This window comes from Euprymna scolopes, chromosome 45 (genome assembly GCF_053919585.1).
Source record: "Euprymna scolopes isolate OS-2025 chromosome 45, ASM5391958v1, whole genome shotgun sequence".
NCBI lineage: Eukaryota > Metazoa > Mollusca > Cephalopoda > Sepiida > Sepiolidae > Euprymna > Euprymna scolopes.
The window spans coordinates 39,397,338-39,411,046 of NC_136526.1; the positions used below are offsets into that span (position 1 = coordinate 39,397,338).

General features: G+C 30.8%; 1 protein-coding gene across 1 annotated transcript; it reads left to right on the forward strand.

Moving 5' to 3' along the window:
- The first annotated feature begins 207 nt into the window (after positions 1-207).
- On the forward strand, positions 208-11,161 carry LOC145269082 (uncharacterized). Its single transcript, XM_080124679.1, has 5 exons — positions 208-265; positions 1,316-1,471; positions 6,732-6,871; positions 9,840-9,979; positions 11,007-11,161. The coding sequence occupies exons 1-5, from the start codon at positions 259-261 to the stop codon at positions 11,131-11,133; spliced, it is 570 nt and encodes a 189-aa protein (XP_079980805.1). The 5' UTR covers positions 208-258; the 3' UTR covers positions 11,134-11,161.
- Positions 11,162-13,709: the final 2,548 nt, after the last annotated feature.

The following is a 13,709-nucleotide window of genomic DNA, read 5'->3' on the forward strand; positions in this document are numbered from 1 at the left end:
AAAAAGATAGTCAGAATGAAATATCGATATTATTATTATTAATATTATTATTATGATTATTATTATTTACATATTACAAAGTCATCTATGACATATTGAAGAATTGTTCATTTTTATACGGGGATTTTCAATTTACACACGCTTTTCTTTTTTAAATATTCACACGTAATATTAATCATCACGTTTTTTTTCTCTCTGCTTACAGATGAGGAAGCAGCTAGTTTTTGCGATCAGACATTTAAAAGCATCGACGCGGCCATGAGTGGTAAGTGTTTGTGTTTTATACAACCTTCTGGTGATTAGAGGTTTGTACAGTATAAATAGAATGCTGCAAAAATATGAGACTAGAAGTGTGACCCAACGTTGCCCGGGATTGAATGATGATCATCGAATATTTCACGTTCCTATATTTTTATTGTCATCGAAATGTAAAAAAAAGTATTTTAATGGTGAATGCTCTGACGAACTGCAAGCACGACATAAATACTCTCGACAAACCCGACAAGCAGCTAAATCCCACCACTACTCATTAGAGATCCCTAGATGTAAGAGCTTTCTACTCCAGTAGTTTCTTCCCCAGAACCGCTAGACTTTGGAATTCCCTAACGTTTTGATTTAGGCACAGATAAAGAGTGGGGAAAATTACTGACAGTGGTTTCAGCTAGACTAGTGTTTTTTGTTAAAGATTGGCAAGGGGGGTAGAGATTGGATCTAAGACGAGCGCTTGCCATGGAATTAACGATAAAATAAAAACAGGCTTGCAGCGTCCCTTCTGTGGGCGAGAGGTTGCAGGGAAGAAAAATCATTATGTTTTGCAAGTGTTGTCTCGATATAAAAAAAATTTTGATCGAGTTTTAAAAGAATTGTCAAAAGCAACATTGAAGACGAAAACATGCGCAATGTGTAAGGAGATCCAGATATCAGACTTCTAATGATTGAACTTTTAAATCATCTTTTCACAAATTATAACCCTTTAGCTGGAATGGTTTCCGTGGGCATGGCATTGGGATATGAGTAAGAAGCAGTGACACTGTCCATATCACCAGGCAGGACACAGCTTGCTTGGATTGAAACTTACTATATTTACCAAGAATAGCAAATAATCACCAACAGAAAGTAACAACCAAAAATCAACTTAATATTGATTTACTTTATTAGTTTTAAAACAACATAATGGTAAAACGAGTAATAACTGAACCCTTAAGAATCGAATATTTTCAAATGCGTGACAAAATCGCAGCTCAAAGTTTAAGCCCAATTTTTTTATATGCATAGAACAAGTTTTAAAAACGTTTTAATTATTTTTCAATTTTAGTTTACGGAAAAGTCGTTTTGTTCGTCGATAAAGGTGACGTTATTGAGGAAAGAAATGGAACAAAGAAAAGTGTCCAATCCCTTTTCCCTGGAGGTCCCGAATGGGTACAAGCAGCAGCACATTCTGAAAAGACTTTTAAAGCATATTTATTTAAAGGTAAGTCGTTTTCAAAATATCATTTAATCTTCTGGGTAGGAATATTATACAGCATTAAATACGATCACCATTCAATTTCAGTAACTTTTCGTATTCTTTTTGAAGCACATTCATAAGATTCTAAGACATTTATAGAAGTTTTTTTCTTATCATGAATAAATCTCCCGGGTATTAATGGCGTGAACTATCAAATATGATTTGAATTAAACTTCTTACAATTTAATCGAAGTATACATATTTTTACTACTGTTCCTCTCAAACGAACAATATTATATATATATACATACATACATACATATATATATATATATATGCATGCATATATATATATATATGTATATATATATGTATACATATATATATGCATATATATATATGTATATATATATGTATATATGTGTATATATATGTACTCACATATATATATGTATATATATATGTATACATATATATATACATATATATGTATATATATGTATGTATATATATATATGTATAGTGATTGCGACGTATTGTCAGAGGAGTGCCAGTCTTTCAGTCATTGAAAGTCCATGTGCCCGAAGATGACTTTTTAGTCCTGCCAGCGACTTGCACACCCCCAAGCAGACAAAACATTGAAGGCACTCATTGGTATATATATATATATATATATATATATATATATATATATATATATATATAGTCAGTCCAGCCTTGACAGTCGTGTGTAAAATCAATTTCTTTTTTTCTACTCACATCTTATTTTTCTTTTAATAATATTATTTGAACTCCTTCACTTTTTTCTTGTGAAGTTGTGAATTATTCCATTTCATTATTCTTTTAAAGCATATTTATTTAAAGGTAAGTCTATTTCTAAATATCATTTAATCCTTTGGGTAGGAATATTGTACAACATGAAACACGATCACCATTCAAATTCCAGTAAGTTTTCTAACCTTTTTCGAGACATATTCATAAGATATTTATATTTATAGAAAGTGTTTTCTTCTCATGAATACACATTCTTTCCATTTTCGCTCCTTCGCCCTTTACTTAACACCTGAGGATGATTCGTGAACGAATCGAGACCGCTCGTGACAGTAACAGCTATGGAACCTTTATTAATATTTTCGATTTTGATATGAAAATGACTTTACGGAAAATCGAAAAAAAAATTTTTTTTTAAGTCATGAAGCCAGATGTCTCCGTTGCATTCAACGTTTGCTTAGATGGGAAAATGCTGCCTAAATATGCCACTTTCATATATATATTTGACATTGGCATATTTAGGCAGAATTTTTTCATTCAAGCAAACATTAATAAATGCAACGGAGACACTTTGCTTTATGATTACTTGTTTTCGATGTTTCGATTTTCCGTATAATCTGTTTTATATCAAGATTGAAAATATTAATGAAGATTCCATAGTTGTTACTGTGACGAGCGCTTTCGATTCGTCCACGAATCAGCTTTAGGTGTTGAGGAAGCAAAAGTGCGAAGGAACGAAAATGGAAAATAAAAATTGAAAAGGAAAACATGCATTAAACCGCGTCAGGTGATTGTAAGTTAAAATCTATAAAGTCGATGAAAAGTCGATTAAAAATATAGATCGATTAAAAATTCGATTATTAAAATCAGCAAGTTCGTTTGCACTGTTGGCAAAGTCCGTCCCTTAGGCACTACGCAAGGCATTTTAACATATTGCTGCTTTTCTCGAATGCTATTTATAGTAAGGTGATGACTTCTAATATATGACGCTTCAAGAATTATACTGTTTTTCTACGCGAAGAGATAATCGAGAAGTCTATTCATATTGCATAGAAACTTCAGCATCTTCGTTCAGCCAAGGAAGCAGGACACAGAGAACAGATTTTAATGGTTACAGTCCGTGAAAAGATAACTCATGATTTTATGAACCTAAAAATATCGCTTATAAACATTAACATGTGTGTTTGTTTTTTTTATTTTTTGTAAGGGAACTTTTTTCATTGGCATTTTTTTTTATTTTGTAAATAAAAGAAAATTGACATCCCGAAGTGTAGATTTCGTTTCTGAATGCAAATTAAATAGTGAGTGACAATAAGTATTCCAAAATTGTCAGCACAATTTTATTCGATAATTTTCTTCTTCTTCTTCTTCTTCTTCTTCTTCTTCTTCTTCTTCTTCTCACTTTCGGTCGACGGTGATTTTGCTGATAACGGCTAAACATAATGGTTTTCTCTAGAATTTAAATAAAAACATTGTTATTTCGGAAATAAAGGAACAGTGATCCGTCCCACGTTTTTTGTATTCTTCCGCATGATTCCAGCAAAGTTTAAGTTATTAGTCTCATCATCAGCCTTTCCATCATTCCTGACTTTTTACAATTAAATTTTCACCCCAAACAAAGCACAGGTCCATTTTGAAGTAGAAGTGTTATATGTTATCTTCCATTATTATACTTAAGATGATGAATGTTCTTTTGTAGTTCATGTTATGAAGGATAAGTGTCTTAGAGTGATAGACAGTCTTAGGAGAGTTCATGTGTGTGAAGAGATGGGAGATATGGAGACATTAACATTATTAGAGATGTGGACATTAACACGTAGATGTAAAGAGAGAGAGAGAGAGAGAGAGAGAGAGAGAGAGAGAGAGAGTGTGTGTACATATAAATAAACTTTGAGAGGTGATTCGCTATCTAGATAGACAGACCGATAATTGAGAGGTTTGCATTTATGCCGATGGATTTACATGTTGGCATTTATGCTTTGACAGTTCGTATGAACGGGAGTGTTTGTATAACATAAATAGACACATTTTCTTTCTAACACATATATTTTTTAGATGATGAATTTCAAATAGTTTGTACACATAAATAGACAATACCTTTTTCATGTAATGATGGACACAGGAGACGGCAGTTATAAAAACACATTGAACATTTATTCTTCCCTGACCGATTGAGGGATTTGCGTCCAAGAATTCAAAGCTTCACATATTAAGTTTCAAAGTGACCGTCTCGCTTCCTAGACGTTCGAATTCCAAACTCCAGACTATCGTCTGTCGTTCTCAAACTCCCTCTCAGTTTCTCACTAACTCACTAACTAACTAATTCTCTCTTCCTATATTGAGAAATCCATACATGTCCGGCCACGTGACCACAATTCACATGCCAGCAACATGCGCGAGTCGCACGTTTCTGAACATTCTGATTTCTCAATAACCTATTTTTTCCTTGTTGTTTTCACAAAGGAATTCAACCTACATATCTAATTCATTTAACCCATATTTTATTATCCACATTCTTTTAACAATGAATAGTTTATTTATTATTTATTTCATCAGAATTAACAATTTACTGGACATTCCATTTAAACCTATTGTTCTTTAAAACTTATATCCAGGGTTCGATTTCTGCTTTCTCTCATTTTATTTTCATTTTAACTAATCTCTCTATTTTTATACTTACATGAAAAGGGAACAGCCCTTATCATGTAACAGAAGGCTACTATCGGGGACGTAAGTTACAGGGGTATTATAAAGGGAGATAAGTAGCGAACTGTCTGTTCACATTACGCTTGAACGTTGGGAAAGCAGAATCCCGGAAGGGAGTTCCAAAGTCTAGAAGTTCTGGATAAGAAACTACTGGAGTAGAAGGCTTTCTTACACCTAGGGATCTCTACTGTGAAGGGGTGGGATTTAGCTGTTTGTCAGATTTGTCGCGGTATTTATGTCGAGGGGGTACAAGTGCATGTAGTTCGTCAGAGCTTCACCATTAAAATACTTGTAAAACAAGCAGAGGGATGCAACATTCCGTCGATGGGATAGGGGCTGAAGCTTAGATGACAGTTCAAGACCTATCAGGCTGGCGACTCTCTTTTGCATCCTTTCTAGGAGCGAGAGACTAGCAGCAGATGCAACAGCCCAAATGTGAGAATAATACTTTATACATGGACGAATGGTGGCCTTATAGAGGCACAGGATACTTTCAGGCGTAAGTAATTTTCTAGCACGGTAGAGAGAGCTTACCTTATTCGCAACAGCCTTGGCAAGGCTCTCAATGTATTTGTTCATGTTCCCTGTGAACGTTATGCCGAGGAGATTAAAGGAAGTACTTCAGGTAATGTGTTGTTGGCCAATAGGTGGTAGAGGAGGTTTCTTGCAATTATTGACCAAAACAAGTTTACTCTTGGAAGCATTGAATGTGACCATCCATTTTTGTCCCTATTCCACAACAGATTGGAGGCCTTCCTCTAGTGTTTCTGCAATTTCCTTAGATATGTGTTCATTTGTTTTCCCATAGTGCCTGTTATAGAGCGTGGGGTCATCAGCAAATATGCCCATCTTAGAGACGGTTTTATCAGGGGTAGATCATTTAGGAATATTAGGAATAATAAAGGTCCTAGGGTGTCTGTATACAGGTTAAATCTTCTTCTTCTTCTTCTTCTTCTTCTATTTCTTCTTTTTTTTCTTCTTCCTCTTCTTCTATTTCTTCTTGTTTTTCTTCTTCTCTATTTCTTCTTTTTTTTCTTCTTCTTCCTCTTCTATTCCTTTTTTCTTCTTCTTCTTCTATTTCCTTTTTTCTTCTTCCTCTCCTCCTCGTTTTCTTCTTTTTTCTTCTTCTTCCTCTTCTTCTATTTCTTCTTCTTCCTCTTCCTCTATTTCTTCTTTTTCTTCTTTTTTCTTCTTCTTCCTCTTCCTCTGTTTCTTCTTCTACTTCTTCTTCTTCTTCTTCTCCTTCTTCTTCTTCTTCTTCTTCTTCTATTTCCTTTTTTCTTCTTCTTCCTCTTCTTCTATTTCTTCTTTTTTCTTCTTCTTCCTCTTCCTCTATTTCTTCTTCTGTTTTTTCTTCTTCTTCTTCTTCTATTTTCTTTTTTGTTCTTCTTCCTCTTCTTCTATTTCTTCATTTTTTTCTTTTTGTCTTCTTCTTCTTCCTATTCCTCTATTTCTTCTTCTGTTTTTTCTTCTCCCTCTTCTTTTTCTTCTTCTTCTTCTTCTTCTTCTTCTTCTTCTTCTATTTCTTCTTTTCTTCTTCTTCCTCTTCTCCTATTTTGTCTTCTTCTTCTTCTTCTTCTTTTTCTTCTATTTCTTCTTTTTTCTTCTTCTTCCTATTCTATTTTTTCTTCTTCTTTCTCTTCTTCTATTTCGTCTTCCTCCTTTTCTTTTTTCACATTCTTCTTCTTCATATTCTCTTTATTATTATAAATTTCGGTCGGCAGTAATTTTTTTTTGCTGATAACACTAAATAATAATGGTTTTCTATAGAATTGAAGTAAAAATATTTCGTCTTAATATATTTCAGATGACAGGATATGGGTCTATTTTTCATCTTACAGAGGGATATTTCTTCCACTTTCAAAAATTAAAAATACCAACGAGCATACGTACCAACCCGAATGTGCGATATGGTACTATGAAGATGACATAATATATCTCCTGAAGGTTTGTAACAATTTGCATACGTATATATATGTATATATATATATATATATATATATATATATATATATATATATATATATATATATATATATATATATATATATATATATATATGGGGAGCGGCATGTGTATTATTTTAAAATATAATTATCCACTGCAACGTGTTTCGTCGAATCATCAGATCCAAGCACTCTGATGAGTCGTAGTGGATAATTATTATTTTAATTATATTTTAAAAATAATATATATATATTTGGCCAATAAATATGCTGTTTCAAAAACTTTGAATCTGACCTGATGTATATATGACTTTTAAACGAAGCTGATACTGTTCTAGTTAATATAACCTGACAGAAAGTGAAAACCATCGTTTAGTATCTTGATTTGACAATCGATTTCCATCAATCAACGAAGGATAGGGATCATTATCATCGGCGACCAAAATCAGTAGAAATCAGACCACTCCTGTAATGACCTGATCCATGTTGTTACGGTGAGAAGACAGTTCTGTGCAGTTCTAGGAGGTCCGTCCTGCCAAGCTTCGCCTTCTCTCTTTTAGAAGGGGTTAGTTTATTTCTAATCGCCTGTGGCACTCTTATCGGGGAATGCCGATCAGACTTTCCAGGAACCTTGGTTTCTAAGCTCTAACTAGATTTATTATTTCATCAACTTACGAAGGCGAGACATGTAAGATTTGTTCAGGTTCTCGACGTGTTTGGCGTGGGTGCTGATAAAGATGGTAGAAAACACAGTTGTGTGTAAGTAAGGCTTAATAATAACCACCCTCATATTTGTCTATTTTTCATTCATTTTGAGAAAAAGGAGATTTGTATTTTGGAGCTCGATTAATGTTTCTAAAAATATCGATATAAGAACTTTTTAATCAATCAATTAAAATCTGTTAATCCTCGAAAAATGAAGTTGTTGCCGCGTTAGTCGCATTTAAGAAAACAGTGAAAGTGAATGAAGCTATTTGTAATTCTGAATTTTGGAGATGAGGTATGAACGTTTGTATTGCGTTGATTGTTCGAACAATTATTCACATCTTAGGTGTTATTGGCACAATGTTTCAGTCGTTGAAACCTACGACCTTAATCAGGTTTGAAATCCATGTTTTGCATTGAAAGAATTTTGACACTGGGTTTGAGGATGTGCCCGGACTGTTTTTTGTTTTTTTTTACACACATGAGATGTCTATCAACGGTTTCGTAAAACATTTTTTACACTAATGTTGATAATTAGCGTAGTGATTCAGTAAAAATTGGATCATAGGAACGTCTTAAAAAATATCCTTGTAACCTTTGAGGATTTATCCTATTTTTTTTCTTTATAATTTACGGAACACCCTACAACCTGATGAAGGCCGTAGGTTTCACCGACCGAAACATTGTGCCAATAACACCCAAAATGTAGATAATTGTCCAAACAATTAAAACAATACAAATGAAGCTATTTGTTATGAACAATGTCCGTTAGTTTCGTATAAAATTTGAAAATGCCTACTTATTGTATAGCTAACGTGATTTGTGAAAAAGATAATTAGAAATATGATTAATAATATTATGATGGCTAATAAAGATGAATGAAAAATTGTGATTTGTAAAAAAATGATAATTAGAAATATGATTAATATTATGATGGTGATTAATAAAGATGATTAAAAAATTGTGACTTGAAAAAATGATAATTAGAAATATGATTAATAATATTATGATGGTTAATAAAGATGATTAAAAAATTGTGACTTGAAAAAATGATAATTAGAAATATGATTAATATTATGATGGTTAATAAAGATGATTAAAAAACTGTGATTTGAAAAAATGATAATTAGAAATATGATTAATAATATTATGATGGTTAATAAAGATGAATAAAAAATTGTGACTTGAAAAAATGATAATTAGAAATATGATTAATAATATTATGATGGTTAATAAAGATGATTAAAAAACTGTGATTTGAAAAAATGATAATTAGAAATATGATTAATAATATTATGATGGTTAATAAAGATGAATGAAAAATTGTGATTTGTAAAAAAATGATAATTAGAAATATGATTAATATTATGATGGTGATTAATAAAGATGATTAAAAAATTGTGACTTGAAAAAATGATAATTAGAAATATGATTAATAATATTATGATGGTTAATAAAGATGATTAAAAAATTGTGACTTGAAAAAATGATAATTAGAAATATGATTAATAATATTATGATGGTTAATAAAGATGATTAAAAAACTGTGATTTGAAAAAAAGATAATTAGAAATATGATTAATAATATTATGATGGCTAATAAAGATGAATGAAAAATTGTGATTTGTAAAAAAATGATAATTAGAAATATGATTAATATTATGATGGTGATTAATAAAGATGATTAAAAAATTGTGACTTGAAAAAATGATAATTAGAAATATGATTAATAATATTATGATGGTTAATAAAGATGAATAAAAAATTGTGACTTGAAAAAATGATAATTAGAAATATGATTAATAATATTATGATGGTTAATAAAGATGATTAAAAAACTGTGATTTGAAAAAATGATAATTAGAAATATGATTAATAATATTATGATGGTTAATAAAGATGAATAAAAAATTGTGACTTGAAAAAATGATAATTAGAAATATGATTAATAATATTATGATGGTTAATAAAGATGATTAAAAAACTGTGATTTGAAAAAATGATAATTAGAAATATGATTAATAATATTATGATGGTTAATAAAGATGAATAAAAAATTGTGACTTGAAAAAATGATAATTAGAAATATGATTAATAATATTATGATGGTTAATAAAGATGAATAAAAAATTGTGACTTGAAAAAATGATAATTAGAAATATGATTAATAATATTATGATGGTTAATAGACAAATAAATAAACTAGATGGCTTGATTGTGAATTTCTTTGTTGGTGTTTTTCTCTTTTATTTTGTTTTTTTCAGAAGGGATATCTTTACGAATTCAATCAGGACTATAAAGTTCTTGTGCTGGGGGAAAGTAAGCACCGAAGTCCATTAGACAATATTACATGCGCTGCTGCAATATCCTCTAAACAAAATCTTTACTTCAACATCGAAGATGCGTACGTATTTTCATGTTTTAAAATGCATAGCAATTATACGCATGTACCTGCTGACCTGAAACACACGTTCTGGGTTCGAATCTCATGATCGGCAGAAATTGTCACCCCTACACTGACGATTACGTAAACATGAAACACTAATATCTGTTAGTACAAAAACTATTATCATTTAATAATAATTATATATATATATATATATATATATATATATATATATATATATATATATATAATAATACTCTCTCCCCTCTTCCTCTCTCTGTATAAATTGGTTAATTTTGATACCTTGACAGCCAAATTTCTGGCCGAAAACCGATGAAAAATATTTTATCAAATCTCAATACCCCTATGTAAAATCCTGAGTGTTTAGACAGAAATTTTAATTGATAGAGTAATTTGATAGGAAAATGTACAGACGCACACAGGCACATAGACTATTATATATATATATATATCGTCTTATTTGTAGTATTCCGAATTTTACTGGGTTTATATAATTGAAAATTCCGTAATCGTTCATATACCAATAAATTTTAAGCCAAAAAGAGATGACTTAAACTGTAAGCTACAAAATTATCATATTTCATAATTGAGCATTCATATATTGTTTTGACAAAACCAAGCCATCAAAGAATGGATGGATAGCAACAAATAGTGTATTTCATCGTTAGTTACAATTGTTTCAAGACTATTCGGACAAATTCAAACATTATGTCTTTTAAAAATTTTCACAAGAAAAGCTGTTCTTCAGACTTATTGAATAAAAAACACTTTAACAATAAAACATTATGGAAACCATTTCCCTTATAAGGAAAAGAAAACAATCGAAAATATTTTATCTGAGTCTCATCCTTGGAAAGTATTTTTTTTAAGATTTATATATTTACCTATTTTCCTATCTCCATTTAAATATATATAACTAAATTTTATCAATAATTCTGACAATATTTTAGACGTTTGCATGCCCTAATGTCTTCATTGAATTCGTTTTTATTTATATTTAATTTTGTATTCTTTTTTTTTTCAGGGTCGCCGTAATGCCAAAACATGAGGGGAGAATCAAAATTTACCGCAGATATGACTTTTTCAACAAAAAGTGTAAAAGTTTACCTGACGGTGGTCACTTATATTATGATTTTGAAGAACAAGTATAAATAAAAATTCTCGTTATTAAAAAAAAAACATGTTCAGTTTCTTGTAATTTTTTTTATGTTAGCAAATACATACAGTTTCCTGTCGCCTATTCTTTTTTTTTTAAGTCTGGGAGTATGATATCATACTTAAGGAACATATACTACATTAACATGAAAGGGGGAGATAATGCAAAGGCTGATTATTTATGGAGAGTAGAAGTTATTTTTTATGTATACTAGCCTGGGTGCCCGGCGTTGTCCGGTGTTTGTTGATGTGTGTTGAGCAAAAAAAAAAGTAGTGGTAGTAGGCAGGCTGGCTCGGACCTGTACCGCGAAGAAGGAAAAGAATGTGAAAAAAAAACGTGACGTCTTTGTTGTTGCGCTCATCGCCAAAACCGGAAGTGACGTGGGTTTAAATAAAGGCTAGACATTCGAAAAGAGGCGATGACTTTCGAAAATATCGGCGAAAAAAACGACCCCCACCTGTAGAAAAGTGCCCAGTTAAGGGTGAATTAATTAATGTTTTTTAGCCAATTTTTCGATATTTGTTGTCCAAAGGTTGGAGCTTCCAAACGATACCGATCTCGTGAAAATCTGCCGCTTCTGTCGAAAGTTTATACAAGACATACATGCATACGTACATACATACATACATTTAAACGGACAGGTGAGATTTATATTATAGATGATTATTTTGATTATTTTTACATTTCCGGATAAAAATTAAAAATTAATTAAAACGTAATTAAATATGGAAAAAGGGTGACATTCGGATATAGTTCTATCTATCTACCTACATATATATATATATATATATATATATATATATATATATATATATATATATACGTTTTATTATATATATATATATATTATATATATATACATATATATATATAACTTTATTATATCACCAGAACAATAAGGAAAATAATAAGGAAAACTAAGAAAAAAAACTTTAGACCATGGCATTTCGAAGCTAAATGCTCCTTGCGAACAGAGGAGAACGGTCAGAACTTGGTGCAATTACCCCAAAGTGTGGTATATATATATATATATATATATATATATATATATATATATATATATATATATATATTTACCGTATTTTGTATATATAAATTTTCTCTTTTTTTTTGTCTCACCACCCCTTTCCTTGATTTCATTTGGTATCTTCATTTTAATATCCTTTTTTCTTCCTTGATTCGTTATTTAAAAAAAAAAACTTGCATATCTTGATTTCTCCACAACCTGATGATTTTTCTTGAAGCTCCATTTTACCCTGGACATTTATATTTACATTTTGTTTTCTCATGGATTACCAATGCATTTCAACAGATTTACAGATGGATTTTTCCTGTTCTGGATTTTACCACCTCTGCCATTGGATTTTAATCATATACTTTTCTCCCCTTTTTCCGTTTCTTGCTTTCCACTAGTATCCCATTAGATTTTTATCATATTCTTTATCTCTCTCCCTCTATTTTATATCTATCTATCCGGTACTTGTTTTCTCAATCTCCCAGAGTCCCTATAAACTGTCTTAAACTGTTAAATGACTTTTTTATGCAAATACCATACACTCCAAATAATTTGTGTCCTGTGATGCATTTCATTGCAAAATTTATTGTATATTTTGCAAATTTTTTCCCTCAGAGGAGAAGAATTGCATTCTTCGAAACTCCATGGAATCAGATTTTTTTTTTGTTTTATCTGTATTCCTTGTTGAATAATAAAAATTTTGTAGAACATTACTTATAGGTTTTTAAGTTGTTTTTTTTTTACTTTCGAAAAATTTTCTGTATCAATTTTTTAAATCTTATATATATATATATATATATATATATATATATATACTAACATGGGTACCCGGCGTTGCCTGGGTTGACATGAAGTTCCAATTGGAACACACCTGCTATACTAATCACTTTCATCATAGGCAACGTGGATATCCCCACAACAATTCCCAAAAATAAAACATCGCCCCAAAAAGGAAGTATGTAATACCCTCTCCACCAGATATCTCGGCAGAAGGAGTACAAAGAGAATAAACTATTCTCCGGATATTGAGCACTGGAAAGATCCCCCCTCAAAAAAAATAATTACAAATAAATAATTAGCTGATTAGGGAATTTGATTTTCAACTTAGGGTCACTATCGTTCCTTCAGCGAAGAACAGAGCAGATGTGATGAATAATAAAAATTTTGTAGAACATTACTTATAGGTTTTTAAGTTGTTGTTTTTTTTAATTTAAATAGATTTTCTGTATCAATTTCTTAAATCTTATATATATATATATATATATATATATATATATATATATATATACTAACATGGGTACCCGGCGTTGCCTGGGTTGACATTAAGTTCCAATTGGAACACACCTGCTATACTAATCACTTTCATCATAGGCAACGTGGATATCCCCACAACAATTCCCAAAAATAAAACATCGCCCCAAAAAGGAAGTATGTAATACCCTTTCCACCAGATATTTCGGCAGAAGGAGTACAAAGAGAATAAACTCTTCTCCGGATATTGAGCACTGGAAAAAAAAATAATTAAAAATAAATAATTAAAACTTTCGTTTCAATAA